A 21,977-nucleotide genomic window follows, 5' to 3' on the forward strand; every position below is an offset into this window, starting at 1 on the left:
TAGGCTTCCCTGAGTGTTGATAGGCATGGATTCTTGATAAATCAGTAGAAAAATAGGTAGTACTTACTAAGAGAAAAAAAAGTGAGATGTAGAGAATAAAATGTCCTAATTATTAGAGCTATTTTAGAATAATAATATTTTAAAATAATAATATTTTAGAAATATATTAGAGCTATTTAGAATAATAGCCAAGTCTACCTTGGCTTTTCCTTCAAGAATGGAGGTCTCCAATTTGTTCCTTACTTTGTGTCAGGCACTGTGCTAAGAGCTCCCAGTCTAATGAGAGAAACAATGTAAATCACTATGTACAAATAAGATACATACAGCATAAATTGGAAATGATCAACAGAGGGAAGCTACTAGGAATAAAGATAGTAAAGACTTTCTGTGGAAGGTTAGTTAGTTGGGTCTTAAAGGAAGCCAAGATGGAAGAAAATTAAGTGAAAATGCATGAGAGATAGAATGTCTTGAGGAAGTAGCAATGTTGGTGGATAAAAGTGGGGGTGGGTTATCAATATTTTTTTTTCAATGTTGGGTGAGTAGGAGGGGGGATTGAGAGAAAGAGGGTTTTGATTGGTCAAACAATTAGATGGTAGACCATGTGTTGAATGTTATAGAGAGTTCTTCAAGAAATGGTTTGGTCTGGATAGCTGCTGAAGATTCTTTTTGTGACTTCAACAAATATTTTTTAAGTGTACTCTGTGGGAGATAGAAAGATAAGCAAAGAACTTTTATATTAGCAGGAAAAAGGAGGTGAAGATAAATAACTAAGACAAAGCAGAATGTGAAAAATGTTCAAGGAAAGTTATTAGACAGCGTGCAAAAAAAGTCAAGTTTACTCTCTGGGGGTATTTCAGGAAATTGACATTCAAAGAAGTCCTGATTTAACAAAAATTCCACAAGTGAGTAATAAGCAAATTGACCTGTATCTGAAGATTGGGCCTTATCATTGGGGGTTCTAAATATTAGTTGAACAAGTGGGGATTTTGCTGTAATAAAATGTGAATTACTTTGGAAATCAGAATGAGATTTTTAAACCATTGAATTAATTTGTAGGTACAGTTGTATCAAGTGTGTGAATATTAAGTTTAATACTATAGACCTGGAGCTAGTAAGGAACAAGGTGGGGTACAAAAAGCAGAATAATCCCCTACCCTATTTCAGAGTCCCAAGGCATGTGATAGGAACTGGTCAGGTGTTAAAGTACAGACTGGAAAGAAAGGGGAATATAAGGCTATTTACTGCATTTTCCAGTTGTCAAGAAAGATGTTTTGAAGGAGGTGGCTTTTTAGCTAGGACTTGAAGGAGGCAAGATTTGGGGATGCCATAAGGGAAAAATGAATGCATTCTGAATGCATTATTTATTAGTGAGTAAGAGAAGAGCTTAATAATGAAGTGAAGATTAGATAGATAAAGGTAGACATCATTGGAATACATCCTATCCTACATCTTGCCACTGAAGAATACCAGTTTTAGAACACCCAAAAGAAAAGTATTCCTCTGGGAGGGGAAGGGGGAGCTCCAATATTAGTGAGACAGCGATTCTTTATTTTGAATCATAACATTATAAAAAGTTTGATGCAACATTTGTACTTCTACTTGCCCATTAGATGTTGTGGCTTGTCAGGACTTGCTTGTGAGTCAAGTTTGTGGGTTTGGTTTTTAACAAGCATCTGGAATGATTCTTCTGCCATTCATTCCAAATGTAATGGAATAGCTTGGTAAAAATGTTGCTTATTAAGTTTTTTTTTTTTTTTTTTTTTTTTTTTTTAAGTGGAGTTGGATCTAGGACTATATTGTAAGCTTAAAATCTTTTTAGCCTTTGAAGGGAGATTTAATATTTGATGAGGTGTGGTGTTTATTCTTTTTAAATTTGTCTAAATAAATTTTTTAAAAGTATATGCCTACCTGAATCATCACCTAGGGAGAAAAGCCAAAGAATGAGAGAAGAAAAAAACCCCCACTAATACCACCACTGTCACTCAGTGTTAAACTTATAGCTTGATAAAGATAAAATAAGTTATGATTTTATACATTGGCAGTGATGTCAACCAAGAAGCAAGTTCTGTTGTTTCTATGCCATAAGGATTTGATCTGCTGGCTAAAAGCTGAAAATTAGCTAATCTCAATGTTAATTAAAATGAACATTTGAGAAATGATTATTTACTATGTTAGATTAGCTTTCAAGTGTTGATATACTGGAAGGAGAACGGATTTGGATCTAGATTCCAATAACAGCTTTGCTAATTATTTTGTGAGTTCTGAGCTTATTTTTTTTTTTTTCCATCTTTCAAATGAAAGGATTTAACCAGATCAGGGATTCTTAATCTGGAGTCTTTGAACTTTAAAAAAAAAAAAAATGACATTGTATTTTGACATATATAATTTTTTTTGTTCACTTATCTTAAAATATTAATTTTGTAGAGGCTCCATTGGGTTCAGCAGACTGGAAAAGGGTTTGTGACACTCCAAAAGCTAAGAATCCCTATATAGAAGATCTTCGGGGTCCCTTCCCAGTTCTAAATCATTTTATTCTCATAATCCCATTTTTGCTTCTAAGCTTAATGCAAGGGATCTAAATATGAAAATGGCTTTACCCTCAAGGAATTTATAATCTATCTAATTTGTTGTCCAGTCTGATTCTTCATCATTCCATTTGGGGTTTTCATGGCATTGATACTGAAGTGGTTTGCTATTTTCTTCTTCAACTCATTTTATGAATGAGGAAACTGAGGCATACAAGGATATGTGATTTGCTGCCCAGTATCTAACAGCTAATAAGTGTGATGCAAGATTTGAGCTGAGAAAAATGAGGCTTCCTGACTCTAGATCCAATATTCCATCCACTGTACCACCGAGGGTAATGGGAAAGATCAAATTGGCCCACAAATACCATAATTACAAGTACAATAGGAGTAATATTAGAGGGCTAATGATAAGGGATTTGTCATATATTAAAGCTAATGAATATTTAAAGAGTAAATAAATTAACACTTCTTATGTGCTTGTTTTAAAATCATACAGAAAACTCTTGTCACTAGGTTGTAGAATTTGTCTAGTTCTTCCACATTATGGTATTTTGCTTCCCCCAACCCTCCACTAAAACCCAGTGAAGGCAAAGTCACACAATATATTACTGGGTCAGTTCTTTTTTTTCCCCTTTGATCATGGATTTCAGGTAGTCTGATGATTCTTATTTTTTTTTTCCTGACCTATTCTCCAGATCTGTTGTTTTTTCTTATAAGTTCTTTCACATTCTCTCTTCTATATTTTTATTTTTTTATATTTTGTTTTATTATTATTTGGTCTCACCTTACCAATATCTGTCTTAAACTAAATAGAGATGAAAATTCAGGAAGAATTTAGTGGTAATATTACATTTTAGTTTGGGTCTCCTCAAAAAGGGAAGCTGTCTCTCTTTAATGGCTGTGAAGACTATGAACCTTGACCTAACTTCTGGAGTTAAGGAATTCTCAGAAGTTTTTGGAATATCTGCTGAATACACGAAAAGATTGCCATCTTCTTCATCACATTTATTGCTGTTTAGGGAATCTGACACTGCTTAAGACAGAGGTCTGATGGGATCTTAGAGGGAGGTGGTATGGTGGATATAATGCATGATAAAACTCCTATCAGATAGGAATGGGGTAATAGTGGTGTGAGGACTATCTGCATTTTCAAAAATTGAGATCCTATAATTGTTCTTACTTACCCTCTAGGTTTGGGGATCATTATCCAAATGGAGATTATATTTCAGATCTTTAGAACTCAGATGGATCTTTTTCTTCTTAATTTTGAAATGCTTGGTTTTTGTGCTATTACAAGTTCTTTAAAAATAAATTTTATAAAATGAAGATAATGTACAATGGAAGGTTGTTAAAAGGATTAATTAATGACATAGATTACCATATATGTTAGGGGGGGGTGGTTTCCTTATAAAAATCATACGATTGGCTTAACTGGTCACTGACATACAAAGATGAATTCCCAGTGTAATATCTTCCAATGTATTTGACATATTAAATGATTTTCATTAGTAAAAAGACTTTCCATACTAGCAAATTGATTCTTGATGTTTATTGGGACAGCCAGGTGACTCAATGGATAGAATACTGGATCTAGAGTTAGAAAGACTCTTCTTCCCAAGTTCAGACATTGTGTGGCAAATCACTTTACCCTCTTTGCCTCAGTTTCTTCATCTATCAAATGAACTAGAGAAGGAAATGGCAAACTACTTTAGTATCTTGACCAAGAAAACTCCAAATGGGGTCACAGAGGGTTAAACAGGACTGAAATGATTGGGGGGGGGGGGGGAGAAAACAGTGACATTTATTGATGAATCTTGAGTGGGATAATGGATAGAACACCAATCCTTGAGGTAGGAAGACCTGGGTATAATCATTGGTGTGACTCTGGCCAAGTCATTTAACTTCTGTAACTTGAATTTCCCCATCTATAAAGTGGAAATAATAAAAGCACCTACCATACATGGTTCTTGTAAGAATCAAATGAGATATTTGTAAATTACTTGGCAAATTTAAAATTCTGTTTAAATTCTAATTATTGTTATTATTTTTGTTGCTGTTGTTATCCTCTAGTGACATAAAAGGAATTGGCTTTATATGAGTATATAGTGGACTTGATGTCTTTTGACAGTGTGAATAGCTTCAGATAGGATTGATACATATGTTGGAAGGCAATGGATACATGGGAGTGTAGAGTGAGATTTTCTTAAAATTTTCACTCCATATTTATGGAAAAAGAAATGTAATTACTCTATTTGGGTGTATCAGTGCTACTCCTTTTTCGATCACTCAGTCAACAAGCATTAATTAAGCTCCTACTGTGTGCCAAGCATTATTTTATGCCAAGAGGACACAAAGAAAGGCAAGTTCTTGACCCATTTTCAACTTAGGTTTTATTGTTATCTATAAAGCTGTTTGTCATGCAGATGACCAAAGATGAATGAGAGATGGGTAGCTGTAGAAATTATAGGCACTCTCTTCTGTATTACTTTTTAAAAAGTAATTAAAATTACTATTAAGGATCATGCCTAAGTGTGAAGGGGCAGGTTGATTCTTTGAAAGCCCCCACAACTGTGAATCATAACACACTTGAAGGAATTGCAAAACAGCCTTTACTAACGCAGATATTGCTTGTGAATTGGGAATGAAATAAATTATAGACAAGAGAGAAGAGTAGAGAGGTCAAAGAATATAACTGCCTCTCAGTCTCCTTGTATCATTATCATCCTCTCACATGAAGGAATCTATTCCCCTAGACAGAATTATCCCCAGCAGTCATGAGCAGGTGGCTCCCATAATAAATGGCGCCCAACAAGAGGCACAAGAAATAAAGAAGCAGCAGCATCACTTGAGAGCTAAAGGAACCTTTAGTAACCTGTAGGGAAGGAAGAGACCCTGGTAAGACTTTTTCAGTTGGGGTAATTAAAATGGGCCAACACATCACAGGGTCAAGCCAGGAGATTGATGAGGGACTTATGAAAAGTGCCTACTCTGACTACAAACCTACTTGTCCGTTTGTCAGAAAGTTTGCCTCCATGATGGACTATTATGATGTTAGATAATGTCAGAGTAAATTACATTTTACAAGATTCAAAACCTGCTGTAGCCTCTCACCCTGCAACCATCTAGAAGAATAGGACGGAAAAGACTTTTATAGTGCTGTTTGCATTCCTCAACATTCAGACTTGGGTAATAGCCACTTAACAATATTGGACAAACTTAATGACAATGCTGTTGGGGGGGAAATAATGTTCCCATCAAACAAAAATGGGGAATTTTTAAGGACCACGCCTAAGTGTAAGGGACATATTGATTCTCTGAAAGCCCCCATAGCTGTGAATCATAACACACTTGAACGAATTGCAAATCAGTCTTTACTGGCACAGATGTTGCTTGTGAATTAAGAATGAAATAAATTGCAGACTAGAGGGAACTTGCCTCTCAGTCTAATTGTATCTTCATCATCCTCTCATATGAAGGGATCTATTCTGCTGGACCGAATTAGATCCCCAGCAGTCACTAACAGGTGGCTCCTTTAATACTCTACCAAACGTTTCTCTACTGCTCTGATATTTCCTAGATTTAACAGATTTATTGACCCCAAAAGAACAAATAGTTGAACCTAAAACGAATAAAAAAATCCCCAAGCAATTATCGCGTTTCTTCCATAAAACCCAGTGAAGGCAAAGTCACTAGTCTACATAGTATATTTGTTTTTTGTTTTTTTTTTTCCTTTGACCATGGATTTCAGTCCAGTGATTCTCAATTTTTTTCTTGATCTATTCTCCAGATCTCTTGTTTTTAAATTCTTTGACATTCTCTTCTATATTTTCATTTTTTTATATTTTGTTTTATTATTTCTTGACCATAGCCCTAGTTACTATAACTAGGATATGAAATACCATCTCTGGAAATCTACATTAAGAAGCTTTTTTATGCTTCAATTCCAAACATTTCCCTGGGCTTCTATTTTTTTTTTTTTTTTTTTGTCTTTGAAAACTAAATTAGAGTAAGATTGTGAGAAGCAATACTTATTCATAGTGAAGATAATCTAGAACTTTGAAATTAGAATTAGTCCTGAGGGAGGGGAGCATGGAAATTCCTGAAACCAATTGAAACTGGGTAGAACTGGACAAAACTAGTTTAGTAGTTTTAAAAAAAAAAAAAGCTATACTAGGACAAAGGTTTTAACTTAGTTCCAATGTGCCATGGTTAAGTACTTCATAAATATTAATTTCTCCCCAGAATTAACACTCATTTTAATGATCATGCAAAGTATGTAGCTGTATATTGTAGGATCATCAGAAAAGAATATTAACCTCATCACCTCAACCATTGGAGAGGTAAAAGAACTTTGTGGTGAGGATAAGGGATAAAAGACTTTTCTTTCTGAAAAGTATGTGCGCTCATCTCAAGGTTCATACCCACTTCCTGCAGGAATATATCAAAAGTTTATACTGCTTCATTCATCCTGAATTTGTTCATTTAGTATGCTCTTATTTGGGGTTCAGAATTGTTTCTAACAAAACTAATCTATCCAAATTATAACTCTTCAAATACTTGAAGATTGCTATCATCCTTCCCTCATTTTTTCCCTTCTACAAGATAGAAGCCAATCATTTTTTTAGCATATTCTGGTCTCACTTCCATCTTAGTCACTCTCTTATAGAACCATCCTAGTTTAATCCTAAAATTTAGAACTCATGATGTACATTAATCTAAGGAAGAGTGTAGGAAAATAATAGTTTTGTATATTAGAAAAATTTGGGGGGGTTCATTTTTTATTTTGTTTTTACTGCAATGTCTCATTATTGCCCCATTGAGTTTTTTAGTCTACTAAATTCCTAGATCATTTTCTTGAATGTATTGATACAGATGATAGAGCACTGGGTCTACCTTGGATACTTAGTATTTATTGCTGAGCAAGTTGCTTAATCTCGATCTGCCTCAATTTCCTTATCTGTAAAATCTCCCAGAGTTATTGTGAAGATTAAATGAGATAATATTGAGGTGATATACGTAAAGCATAAACCAATTCCTGGAACATTGTATGAGTTATATAAATGCCAACTATGATCAGCTGTTCTTATTTGCTGATATCTATTATGTTCAGACTGTATTTGTGAAGTTAATTGATCAGTCTCTAAATATATAAATTTTTAATTACCTTTATGAATTTTAATTTGAATCATTTTGACTTTTCTTTTGGGCCTGTCAAGATCTTTTTAGATTTTGGCTTAATATTCTAAAGCCCAAGGACAGATGTATGTCCCTAAAATATTAAATAATGGAACTATCTCATCTAACCTATTATAGTTCTCAGTTTTGTCCATAATAATATCATTAAAAATAAGACTCTTTCAAGTACCTAATCTGTTCTACCACTGAGATTACCCTGTCAAATGAAATGAAGTTACTTCGATATGTTGTTGATGAGACCACATTGGTTTTTAATGATCATTTCCCATTCTAATTGCTAACAAACCATCTCATTGTCAGTGTAAAGTCAAACTCATTAAGCTTCCATTTACAAATGCCTCCTTTTTTCTCCTTAATGAAAACTTAGATAATCTTAAAGTACCTTTCCCCTTTTCCAAGAGCTTTCAAAGATCAAGAAAGTAGCTAAACAAATTCCAACTTGCCTGTTCATTCTGGTATCCTCAAATTTGAATTCAAGGAGAACAGCTTGATCTGACTTTTCTCCTTTATCACCTTCGGTTTTCAGTTCTTTATAATTATTTTTGTCCTTCAGAATTCAAATTTTGTTTTCTTTAGAAAGTAAAATGAGCAAAAGAATGGACAGTTCTCTGAGCTATTATCAAAATTCTAAGGTCCTCAAGAGATTCTAACTTTTGTCTATATCCCCTTGCTTAGAATAAAATGGTTCTTGTTAGATTTTTCATTATAATATCATTTGATTCTAGAATCTAATAGTTTGGTTTTGTTATTCAGATATTATTCGTATTCTGGCTTTAATTCATATTATAGAACCCAATATATGAATTACACTTGATTATAATGAGTTTATTTATATATATATATATATATAAAATCTGAAACTAATTTCAAAATTAATCCAAATAATCATCAAAAAACCACAGTAATATAGAGAAAAATTGTTTGTAACTCATACCCTTAATCACACTGAACAAAGGATCAAGTTTCTGAACACAAAGACATATTGCCCAAGAAATTTTTATGTGAAGATTAGATGACTGAAATTGAGGTTAGGTTGTCCTCAGATATATACCTTCTGTAAAGAACAAATGTTGCGTTGCTTATTCAGCACCTTGAAGAGGGCTAGTTCATAAGTTAAAGGTGAATTTTCCACAGATTTCTGTGGTTAAATTATATTTTGGATAAGCTTTTTGCACATAGATGAGGAGGAAGGCTCGTTAGCAGTGCTTATTCTTGTTCTTCTAGAGAAGTTGGAAATTTAAAATATATTTTAAATATATTGATTTAGTTAATGTGGTCACTTTTTCCACCTGGTGTGTAGCTCTCAGTTTTATCTAACAGGATAACAAGACTATGTACCTTGCTGAAATTTAAGTATATTATAGGTGTGATTTTCATCTGTTGTACTTAGCCTACCAAAGGAAATAAAGTTAGTTTGACCTATTTGGTTCTTGATGAAGTTGGGGTATATACTTTGATATATTTACATCTTGGTAGATGGTTTTTCAGGAGTTGCTGTGACTGAAAATTCATTATTCTTCAGTTGATCTGATGATAAAACTCTCTGGCCTTAATTAACTACTTTGATCTTTGATCTATATGCAAAATGAATTGAATGATAAATATCATTTTGCCATTTAAGTAGTAGGATCTTCCTTTTTAAGAATATTGGCACACAGTCCTGTGAGGAAGAAGATGGTGAGGTGAATGCAGCTAGTGCTGGGAATAAAAAGGCTTTTTCTGGTCAATTTGGTGAAATATATATAAAATATGAATTTCACTAAAAGAATAAAACAGTTTTGATTCTGGGCTCTGGCCTGCTCCCTATTGACCCTAGGATAAACTGCAGTCTTCTGTTTCATCATTGGGTCCAACCCATTTTTTCCCAAGCCTTATTATCCATTATTCCCTAGAATACAGTCAAATTGGCCAAATTTCATTTCCTTTTTCACTACTATGCCTAAAATGCTCTCTCCTCACCTGGCTGCCCACTTAGAGATCCACCCCCATCCCCACTCCCACGTCCTAGTTTTTAGCTGAGGAACCACTCCCTCTAGTTGGCACTTTCCACTTCTCCCTCCCTGCCCCTCTCTCCCAATACTTTCTATTTATTTTGTGGGCACACACACTCTTATTTTTCTATATCAGATTCCTCCAATAGAATGCTAGCTCCTTCAGGGTAGGAACTGTCTCATTTTCCTTTAAATCCCCAACACAAAACATTGACTAGTTATAGGAGGTACTTTAAAACATTTCTATTGAATTGGAGCAAGAAAAGAAATAATTCCAAAATTTATTTATGAGCCTTTTCTTCCCCCTCTGTTGTGTCATATTTCAGTCCTGATTTTGAATAAGCCATAGGCCACAAAGTACTTGTTCCTTAAATGTCTTCCTTTATTGCAATATAATTGAGTCTTCTGTATTATCCAATTGGAATTACTTTCCCCTCCCTGTTCAAAGTTAGTGCATCTCCCCCTTTTTCCATTTGCCACTAGAGGAATGTAAATCTTTGAGGACAAAAAGTGCTCTTTTAGTCATTGTATTCCAAGCACAGTGATTTGTACATAGTAGCATTTGATAAATGCTTCTTGAACTGAATTAATGAGCCTGGACCTGGCAAAATGTAGGCAAGATTTGTAGATTAGATTCATCATTCCCTCTGTAAGGATTGTTTTAGTAAGTTTTGGTACCTTGTTCAATCCACTAAACTTCAGAATGATATTCCTGGCTAGTGAAGACAAGTACATGGATCATAATGGGAATTATTAATTGTGAACAACTAATAATGTATTAGTGAACTTCAACTATAGTGTTATTAGTAGTGAATAAAGAGTAAAATGGAAGTCATGTTTCAGCCAATCTTGCAACAGTGGGACCATGGATAAAATCACTTGTACTACTTAGCATCCTCAGGCAAGATTTAAGAGTTTTAACTTGCAGATAAATTGTTGCATGAAAAGTTTCAGACTAAATGGGACTGGGTGAAGATAGAGTAGGCCTAAGTCACATGATCCCTATTCCCAGAGCTGGAAGATCAGGCCTTAGACCTCAGGTTGCAGGAAACATGATCTCTGGGCCTAGAGATCTCTAAAAGATTAAGCCAGCTACAGAAAGTGATGTGAGTGACCCACAGGAAGCAGACAACTTTGGTGACCATTGGTCAAGGATAATTACTTCCTTTTAGTCTATCCAATGAAAAGATGGGGGTCTTTTGCTATTGTACTCTTAACAAGCTCCACAGAGCATATGGTGGGAGCCAGGATGCCTCCTAGGTATACTTGGGCCTCTCCCTGCAGGGACTAAATAAATGCTGTCTTTTTGTACCTGAATTGATAAGTTAATTCTGTTAATTAATTAACTCTGATTAGTTAATTTGGGAAAGGGGGTCTAGCACCCGTCCCACACAAGACACTCCTGCTTTCTTCCTTCCCCCACAAAAAAAAATATATATTTTTAAATTTTTTAAGAGTGATTTTCTTTTTAAGTTAGGAAAAAAAAAGATAAAATATTGATAGTTTAAAGAGGAAAATGAAATGAATCCTATCAAGGAGGGAGGTATCTCAGAATGTCTACAGTGTTCTTCATGGTGTGACTATAATCTCTAGTTTGAAAGGCATGGTGACTATTTATTTACTAATTCAGAATCACAATTGCCAGTTGTTTTACCCACATGCCACATAAGTTGTTTTTACTTATCTTTCTTTCAGAAATTCTGCCAAATTAAAATGGGTCATTAATAAGTAGTTTTCTTCCTTTCTAGCGGTTTTCATCTTCTCTGACCTTTTTTTTTTTTTGGTCCTATTCATTATAATTAGTATTGGTAAGACAGATGGTGTTCTAAGCATTCCCCATCATTGTGATTCATGTTTTTTTTTTTTTTTTTTTTTTTTTTTTTTTAAACTGCCCTATTTTCCATAGTGGGGTGGAAGGCTATAGGAACATGTTCATTTTTCAGCCTCAAATGTTTGAGAAGCTAGAAAACCTAAGGAATTTCTGTGGATTCCTTATATTAAGATCAGATGTGCAAATGTCACACAGAATATCTTCCATATTTGGATAAAAGTGGTTTAGATGGAAAATATTTGAGATTTCTGAATTGCCACACATTTAGGAGCAAAATTAGAACAAGAATTATATGGGGTCAGTATCACTTCCTTAGTTATATGAGGTTAGCAGGATAGTGTCTTATTAGGAAGGGATTGAATTGTGTCTGTTATGTCTCCATCATTTAAAGAATTTTATGAAGCATACCAAACCAGACTAATGAAACAAATGAAATACAGAGCATCAGCATAACTGATTGAAATGATCTAAGCCTTGTTATCATCCATTAGAGGATAATTAATAATCAGTGAATATTGAGAAGGGGTGCATGTCCAAGGATCAACCTATCTAGTTTAGAAGTGAGGCATTTCACCAAGATGTTTTCAAAGTGAGAGGTTATGAGTTGTCTCTTTTTAGATAATAAGTTGCTCAGAGTTTTCTCTCCCACAATGTTTAGCATAATGACGGGTACATACGTTATTGTTCTTCAGTTGTATCCAACTCTTCATGACACCATTTGGGTTTTTCTGGGCAAAGACAACTAGACTGGTTTGAAATCTTCTTCTCATTTTATAGATGAGAAAAGTGAGACAAACGGTTAAATATCTTGCCTAAAGTTACACAGCTAGTAAATATCTGAGGCTAGATTTGAACTCAAAAAGATGAGTCTTTATAATTCTAAACCCACTGGCATTCTTTCCACTGTGCTTCCAACCTGCCCTGGATACATACCAGAGGCTTTCTAAAATACTTGTAAATTAATTAAACAAGCCTCGTCTTTGCTCTGGCCATTTCTAATCCACCCAGTTTATCATTTAAATTTAGTGAGAGTTAAAAATTCTTTGGCACCATTGCTACATTTAACAACTTTTACATATTTATACTTATTCAGTGTTATTTATGATATACTTAGATTTACTTCATTTGATTGTGTACTTCTTCTGAGTAGGTAGAGGTCATTGTTTTTTTAAAATTTATGTTCATTTCCCCAGGATCTTGTGCAGTACTAGATGTCTGGTAGGAGTTTCATAAATATTTGTTATTTGATTAATGCAATCTCTTGTTTTATCTTATTTTGTTTCAGCATTTTGGATTCTTCTGAACAAATTCATTCAGGACAGTTTTTTTTTTTTTTTGGTCTTGATTAAATTGGCATTTGTTTGAAGTTACACATAGTTTTTATTTTATTAGGTTATTAAAAAAAACAACAAACTTGGTCACATCTATAACAGGAGTCTAAATCGTAATGTTTTCATATTTTTGAACAGCATGAATTCCCTTATTTGAGAAACTTTGGAGGTCAGTAGTTCTATTAGTGGGAATTTTTATTTTGTTAGCATTGAAAACCACTGGTTTCTTTTTAAACTTCCTTTTTGGTTCAGTTACTTTACTTTCCAAAATATTATTTATCATCCTTCCAGACTTCATCTGAGATACATGATACAGGCCATGCTTCTGAGGCAGACAAAGTACGTCATTAGTATATTTGATTTAATGGAGAGTGGACTTCTGTACATTCTGTGATTGTTTGCCATATAAAAAAATGACTTGCTTTCTAATTGGATTGAGAACAATTTGGACTTGAGTTGGTTGGTACCTCTTTCTCATATTTCTGGCCCATGAAGTTGAAAGTAAGGAATGTTGGTCAGGCAAATTAAAAAAATATCTTTCCTTATATGCAGAAGACAGCTCCTGTTGAGGACCATCACTATTCTTTCAAGTATCCTTATTTCTGGAAAGGAATCTTTAGTTTATTTTGTGTCATTCGCCTCTTCTGTTTGAGTTTCAGACTTTTACCTCATCCAAAAAGTTTTATTTTTCTCCAATTTTATTTTGTCATGCTACCTCTTCACTCCCTCACAGAAATAGCATAGGATCTTTTAACTCTGATTGATAAATTTTTTAATGTTAGAGTCAAGAAGTATCCTATAGGTCATAGGAGAGGAGATAGAATATCCTGGGGGAGGAGCTGCAAGTAAGCCAATTTCTGTTAGCATTACAAACGAATCATAAGATTTAGAGCTGCAATAGGAATTAGAACATTTAGATCAACCTCTTCAATTTAGGTAAAGAAACTTAGGCTTTGGAAGGTTTAACTTACCTGCCCAAGGATTTTTGTTTTTGCCTTTGATGATGGAAAGGTTCACTATTCAGAACTGTCTGCAATCTTGATGCATTTAAAATATGTGGCTCAGTTTATTAAAATTATTTTTAAATTCAATTTTTAAAGAACACATCTGATAGGTTTTCAAAGTAATAATGGGGCAAATATTACTAATAATTGCATGCAAATATTTTAATCTATCACAAGAATCATCAGTTGCATATAGCAATGAGTTCTTTTTTTTTCTTTCTTTTTTTTAGGGTCTAGATGAATATGAAGATGATGAAGAGGGCCAAAAAGAGAGGAAAAGAGAAGATATTATCACACAACAGAATACAAAACAGAATGAAGCTGCAACCTCAGACCCTGGGGGTTCATCCCTGTTACAGGTAAAGATTTTAAAATTATGAGCACGTCAACAGATCATCTAAATATAGTCACCTTCCAAATTTCCAAAGATTTATAGTGAATTTTGCTGTCAGATTTCATCTAATATCACCTACTTATTTCATCTTTAATGATTCTTTGTTTATGAGGGAAACATTATGTGTGTTGGTGACCTTCTGCTAGGTCTCTTAACATTACTGAGATACCTTTGAGGAAGCTGTCTATTGGCTATCCTATGGTTCCAGTGAGTACATGACCCACCCATCTCTTTTTCTACTTCCCTACTTATATCACTGCTTTCTACTTAGTAGTTCCAACTCATGCCTACTTTCTGTTCATTGATTGAGACCTACAACATGGAATCTTTGATGACTACTATTCTTCCAGAATATTATTGATTTTTTTTTTAAAGTAAACAGATATGCTTTTGTTTTATGAAGAAAATTGGGGTGATGGGTATTATATTTTCTTATTCATTCCAGTGCACAGTTCATCAAAACTTCCCAATTTAAAAAACTGAAACATTGTTTTGCATCTAATTTGCATTAATTTGCACCTAAATGATTAATAAAAGCAACAGAAATCAGGGCCAGCAATAAACCCTTGAGTCTTCCAGCCAGGTTGACCCATTAATCCTATGACACTGATTCTGGATATTAGCCAGTTCTGAATCTATCTTAATCATACTATCATCCAAGTTAGAATTCTCCACTTTAGCCATTAGGTTTGCATGAGAGTTGTTCAGTAAGTTAATTTCAAAGATGTTCTACCATTTCTTTGATCTTTTTGCCTTGCCTCTATTTCAGGAGAGTAAATGAGGTCAATCTAAAATAACTTATTCTTTTAAATAACAAAAATTTTTTTTGGTCATTATTTGTTTTTATGTGAGTCCTTTCCATTGAAACATCTGTTGTGGTGAAAAAGAATTAAGCAAGTCTTCCCAAGGTTTCTCTGAAATCTTTCCCTTTATAATTTCTTACAGTACTATAATATTACATTATATTTATATGCCATAATTTGTTCAGATGGGCATTTCCTTACTTTCCAGTTTTTTGCCACTATATTAAAGAGCTGCTGTAGATAATTTTGTACACATAGGACCTTTTCTCTTCAGTATCTTTTTCTGGTTTTTGTTTTTTGCAAGGCAATTGGGGTTAAAAGACTTGTCAAGGGTCACACAGATAATAAATGGCAAGTGTCTGAGGTCTAATTTGAACTCAGGTCCTCCTGACTCTGTGGCTGGTACTCTATCCACTATGCCACCTGGCTGCCCCTCTTTAATGTGTTTGGGATATTGGCCTCCTAGGCATATTGCCCAGCTTCTTCTGAACTTGGCTGACTCATAGCAATTTGTCATCTTTCTTATAACCTTTTCTAGGATTTTGCTGAGTATTGATGTAAAACTGGCATTTGGTTTGTGAAGTCTTGTAGAAATTAAGGACTTTGTTTATATGTAGCATCTTTATCATTCTCCTTTATTCCTCACCTTTGCAAGTTCTTCTTGTAACTTTGGGATGATCCTTGCTGTAGACTAGATGCCTTGAATTCTTTTAAGATAATAAGATATTCTCTTTCTGTACTTCATTTATCTTGGGTTTCAGTTTCTTCATAAATTCTTAGATTCTGTGCTTTGTGGATGCTGAATTTGGTTCAACAATTATTTATCAATAACTTCTTTTATTCAGAGGCCTGTGCTAGGTGTTATGGGAGATTAAAACAAGTCTCACCAAGAATTGATTCCTGTTCTCACAGAACTTATAATTTAGAAGGCAGCTATAATCTGTTCACAAACAATACAGAACAGATCATAAATATATGAGAGAAGTATAAATTGAATACTAGGGAAAATAGTAAACTGTAATACTGAGTATATAGGCTCATACAGTTGCCCAGACTCCTATGAATTCATCATACAAGTTCTCTAATAAAGCTTTGATCTACAGCCCATCTTGACCCAAATGTCCAACTTTTTGCTTTTTACCCAGATCATTGATTATACTTTTTAAGTAGCTTGTCTATGCACTGGATTCATCAGTCAAATTGCTCCACCTGGCTAATTCTGAACCTAGAGGGAAGAGAATAGGAAGAAAAAAAATATAGTTGTTTTTCCCCCCCCCCCCCATTTTTAAGGCAAGTTCAACTTTACTGGCCATTATTTCCTCTGCTTTTTTTGCTTCTTGAAAAAGGCAGCATTTAGGGTGGGAAGAATCACCAGGAGTCCTGGTATTGCCTGTCTAAAATTTGTCCTGGATAATGCTAGCGGGATGGTTCATCCACCTTTCCAGTATTACTTCATGCTTCGGTTCTTTACCCAAACTTATCCCTGCTATCATTTTATCCTTCTTTCTTTTTTGAACCTGGCCTTTCATTTCCTGACCCTGGGTCTTTGCACAAATAAACCCCCACCTTTATATGTGAAGCTCAACGTCTGCCTTAAAGAATCCCTAGTTTCTTTGGAGCCTATCCCAGGGACTACCTCTTCCCTAAGACCATGCCTGATCCCTCTACTTGATAGGGTTTTCTCTCCCAGGAAATTGCTTTGTAACTACATTGTACTTAACTTATTTGCCAACATTTTGTATCCTCTCCTGTGGAAGGAGAAAATTTCCTTGAGGGCTGACACAGTCTTGTTTTTATCTCCTGGCTCTATAACTTAGCACTGTGCATAATTGAATTCTTAGATCTTAATATGAACCTGTCATAAAATTACCTCTACACAAACATACAATTTCCAAGAATAAGATAAAGCTAATATTACAATTTAAACCTACATCTTCCTTAAGCTTATATCCTTGGTTTCTTGCAGTCGATAAGCATTTAAGTGCCTACTATGTCATAGGCACCTTGTTAAGCAGTGAGGATATAAAGAGACAAAAAGCTCTTTCCAGGAACTTACAGTCTAGTGGAGAAAATGATAAATATGTGTAAATATGCCACATACAGAAAAAAATAAAAGAAAATAATTCAAAGAGGGAAGTTGGAACTTGGAAAGAAGATTGGAGATGAGAAGGGAGAACAGTCCAAGCATGGGGGACAGATGAAAAATGCCCGGAGTCTAGAGATGGAGCATCTTGTTCAAGAAATAGCATGGAGGCTATATCCCTGTATAGATGATTGTATGGCAAGGGGGAAATCTGATTTCCTGCATAACTTCTTCACCTTGATATTTTTAACAGCCACCCAAATGTTATTAACACTATGTTTATAAACTCTCTTATTCTGGATTACTAATGTAATGGTGCTTAGTTTTACTCATGTTGGTGCTTAGTTTTACTCATGTTTTCTTAATTTTTACCAACTTAAGTTTTCCAGGATGATATATTTTCTTAACTTTATTCCCAAACATGGGGGAAGGGGACTCTAGGATTTGAAATATAGGACTGCCTGTGCAAAAATTGCGATACTAAGTTGTTTAGTTTTCACACTCAATTGTGACAAGAATTCAAAGAAGGTAGAGATCACCATGGCTTGGAACGGAAGAAAGAGCTAGCTAAAGGAAAAGCTTATTTTCAGTGTTAAAATAACGAATTGAGAGAATGAAAGGGGCAATGTTCCTTCACAGAGGTGGGAATGAGGATGGAATTTATGGGTGGCTTTGCTATGGAGGAGGGAGATTGCCCTTTTGTTGAAGGATTTTCATTTTTACTGGTGGTTAATGAACGGATCACTCTATCTGATTTTTAGAATGTTTTGTTTTTGCATTTGAATTCATTTACATTTGATTAAGGGAATTTTGTACTTCCAATGATGTACAAGAAAGAAGACAGATCTGTTAAATCTCCTACCCTCCCCTGACCAACTCATGTGTGTGATTCTCACTCTGGGCTTGCTTTAGCTGTTGAGTGCTGGCACTTCCTCCAATTAGCATGATTCAGAATAAGCTTGGTTTCTGTTTACAGTAATTTGGCTTACAAAGCCTTACTTTCCATTCTTATTTTTTAAAAAAAAAAATATTAGGAGTAAAAGTAAAAAAGTCACATTTAGATAATGCTTTTTAATTTACAAAGACCTTTTCTTACAACAGCTGTAGGTCTGTACAGGTAAGCTAGTACAAATATTATACTTATTTTATATATGATATGTAAAGGAGGAAGTCACACAGTCAGGGCTTCTTGGTCTCTTGGCCTCAGTTTGCTGTGCAGCAAAATGGATAGGTTAAAATATACCAGTGGTTCCTGTTTTGTAGTTAATTGGTTCTGCATAATGATCCAAGAGGGTAATGCTCACAGTTCTTTAATAGTTCTTTAAAGAGTATATAATTGCAGAATGTTGTGAGTAAAATATTAAATTTCCATGGGGGTTCACAATACACTGGTTTGTGTAAAAGGGTTGAGGAAATCAAAATTACTGGGAATCATTGGAGTTGGTGTTTTGTTTGGTTCTGGTTTAATTATAGATATAAAAGAGGAAATGAGTTGGGGCTATCTATACCTCCCATCCCCCTCTTAATTTAACATCTTCATTTCACAAAGAGAAAATGAGAGGTTTGGGAGGTTATGGACTTCCCAAAGACATACCTTAGAAAGTGCCTGGTAATTACTGGAACCCAAGACTTAAAGCAGTGTGAAAATCTGGTATTTTTCATTGCCATAGCATTGTAATCAAGATAATACAGCAATATCCTTGACAGGTGTAATTAGTGATCATACCAAAATATGAAAATATGATTAGTCATAAGTAATTAACATTTTTTTACTAAACTTTTCTGTATTTTCTCCTTATATTACCTTCCATAAAAACTTTGTTTCCCTAGTACTTCTAAAAAAGTGATCTGCTTTGTAAAAATTTATCATCTAGATGATTTAAAAAAAAAACTTCAATTAGACTAACAGCTATGAAGAAAGTTTAACTTCTTTCTTTGTCTCTTTTCCTCTACTTTCTTGGTTGTATTTATATTTTAAAAGACTATATTAACCTGCAAGATTATATAATTACTTGTAGAATTTCAGGAAGTCATAGAATCTTATAGCTGAAAAGGATTTCTAAATTAATCCTCTTCAGAACAATCTTGAAAAGTATTCATTTAACCTCTGCTGTTATGTTTCTGTGGACAGGGAACTCAGAACCAATGTAGAGAAGCTATTTGATTTGTCTGCAGTTTTTTATTAAACAGACATGTCTCCCTATGATTTTTACTCGTTAGTCCTCAAAGGTTTATGAATGGCTATTATCCTGTGCCAAATAAGCATGCAATTCTTCCCCTCCCTCCCCTTATTTAACCATGTTTGCATGGCTTAGTCAAGTGCCTTACCTATAGCAGATACCTAATAAATTCTTGTTGACTTAAATTGCCTGGTTTCCTGATCTTCCACCATCTTTGTGGAAAAATCTTAGCATTTAAATCTAGCATTATATGTAGAAATCACCTAGACTAATGTCCTCATTGGAAAGATGAGAAAATGGAGACTGGAGATAACAAAGGACTCAAAAGTAGTAAGTAGGAGAATTGGGATTCAAATCTTAATTCATCAAACTGAAATCCTCTATCTATTAGTCAGAGGACCTCGTTGAGAGAATTCTATGGGATTTGACCAAACTCCTGGCTATTTCTACAGAATCCTATCTGGTTTCTTTGATATTACCTTAAAAAATTTTTTTTTCTAAGCATTTATCCATCATTAGCACAACCATTTAAGATAAATATAATGCAAGTAGTTATATCCCTGTATCACAGATGAGAAAAATGAGGCTCTGAGAAACTGATTTTTCTGTGACCCCATGTATAGAAAATATACCAATGGAATTCAAATCCAAATCTGTTGATTACTAATTCCAGCATGTGGTCAGCTTTGCCTTCCTGTTCCATCCATTCCTCCTGCCTGACCCCCATTTCTTACTTCTTTAAGACACTAATTAATTTCTGTTAAATACATACTTAGTTTCTAATCATTGTCAGTCATATGTCTAGGTTGGCTACTTTTCTTTTCTCACAACTTTTAAAAGAACATTGGGTAACAAGGATAATTATTTAGTTCCTTGTGAGAGGGAAATTTTTTCTTTTCCTAAATTCATTTTGAGATTTTACTCTTTGCAGGACAGAATAAAGTAAAAACTAGCATTTAAACTCACAGTCTGCCTCTAGCCTACTTATTCAGGTTTGTGTGTTTATATCCCCTTCCCCTCCTGTTCTGTCCCCAAGAGCTCCATGCTTGAAGTTCTCCTACTATATGAAATTTATCTTAAGCCCCTGTGCCTTTGTACAAACAGTGTCCCATCTCTGGAATACAGTCCCTGTAATACAAACCCCTTGTCTCCTTAGAAACTCAGAATCGTTCACTCAGTAGTTAATGTCCCATCTCCAGTTTACTTTGTATTTATGTCTGTGTCCTTCTTATGCTTATTTAATTTCCACTAGTAGGATCATATTATAACAAATTAGAGCTGGAAATAAGATGATCAAGTAAAATACTTGAACTGAAGTAAAAGACTGAAATGAAACAGTTCAAAGATAAGATGTGAATCCTAAGTCGATCATTTTCTCTACCATGCCACATTGCCTGCTGATATAAGCTCCTTGAATCTTAATTCTTCATTTCCGTAAGACCTTGCACTGTGCCTGGTACAGACCAGGTGTGTCATATTAATTATTAAATTATTAAATTTATTTATAGTAATTATTAAGAAATAATATCCTTAATTCTTTTAGTGAAACATATCATTCCTGGTCGAATTGTTATATTTAAAAATGGAGGCTACTAAAGGAAGGATATTGGATCTGCAGTGGGACCCAATTTGTGGCATAAATAACTATTTTATAAAATGGTTTAAAATGGAGTCAGTGGAACATAAGAGTCACTGATATGGAAGTTTGTATTATAGTCCACTTTAACCCAATACAATATAATACAACAGATATTTGAAGTGCCAGCTATTTGCTGAGTACTTTTGCCAGAATAGGGAAAGCTGAAATAAGCAAAATTAACTAACACAGACCCTGTTTTTCATAAACTTCAGTCAAATGGAGAAAGAAGAAAAAAAAAAACAACACATATAGCTGCATTTTATATGCATATTACATGGTCAAAGCCATTATAATGGGACTGGGGTCTGGGGAGTTGGTTGGTGCAGACCAAGGGTGAATCAAGGTATACTTTCCAGAGGAAGGGACATTTGAGCTGATTAGTAAAGAATAATATGGAATACAGGATAGATGTAGATGATAGGATAGATGAGGAGAAAGGGAATTTTGAACAAAGGAATGGAGGTATGAGAATGTCTGTTGGGGAGGGTGGGGAATAAGAGTTTTCTAGCTGGCTGGAACAAGAATTCATTGAAGATGTAATTTGAGTTAAGCTGGAGAGATAGGATATCACAAATATAGTCTCAGACCAAGATATATTGAACACCAGGTAGGGAAGAGTTATATTTGTAAATATTTGGGGAAGATGAGAATTTTTCATTATCCTTGTTTTCCATGCCTCAATGTTCATATATCTGAGATTCATAAAATTTTAGTGATGTTACTGTGATTTACATGGAACTGTTAGCAGGAGTTTATTCGGCACAATTCGGTATCATTTCTCATTGCATTCAACTGAATTTAGTTTTGTCTGATCCCATTACAGGTGTCGTTTTATATTTGTTCTTTATAGACCATGAGCTGCCAATGCACCTGTAAAGACAATGTCTGCAGGATTTTCCTCCTTGACCATTTCTAAGATATGATGTAGAATTCTTTTACATGGATACAAAGCAAAATGGGCTTTAAGAGCATTTTCTCACCTCACCATACCTTGTCT

At 34.4% G+C, this 21,977-nt stretch overlaps 1 protein-coding gene across 6 annotated transcripts in view; it reads left to right on the forward strand.

Moving 5' to 3' along the window:
• The window catches only part of PAWR (pro-apoptotic WT1 regulator), a 138,549-nt gene that overhangs the window by 81,117 nt on the left and 35,455 nt on the right, over positions 1 to 21,977 (forward strand). For all 6 annotated transcript variants that reach the window (XM_031939500.1, XM_031939501.1, XM_031939499.1 and 3 more), the window contains one exon: positions 14,112 to 14,240. In XM_031939500.1, coding sequence (XP_031795360.1) covers positions 14,112 to 14,240 — 129 coding nt within the window. The remainder of the gene's footprint in view (positions 1 to 14,111; positions 14,241 to 21,977) is intronic.

The sequence above is a fragment of the Sarcophilus harrisii genome, chromosome 5, assembly GCF_902635505.1.
Source record: "Sarcophilus harrisii chromosome 5, mSarHar1.11, whole genome shotgun sequence".
In the NCBI taxonomy this organism is placed as follows: Eukaryota; Metazoa; Chordata; class Mammalia; order Dasyuromorphia; family Dasyuridae; genus Sarcophilus; species Sarcophilus harrisii.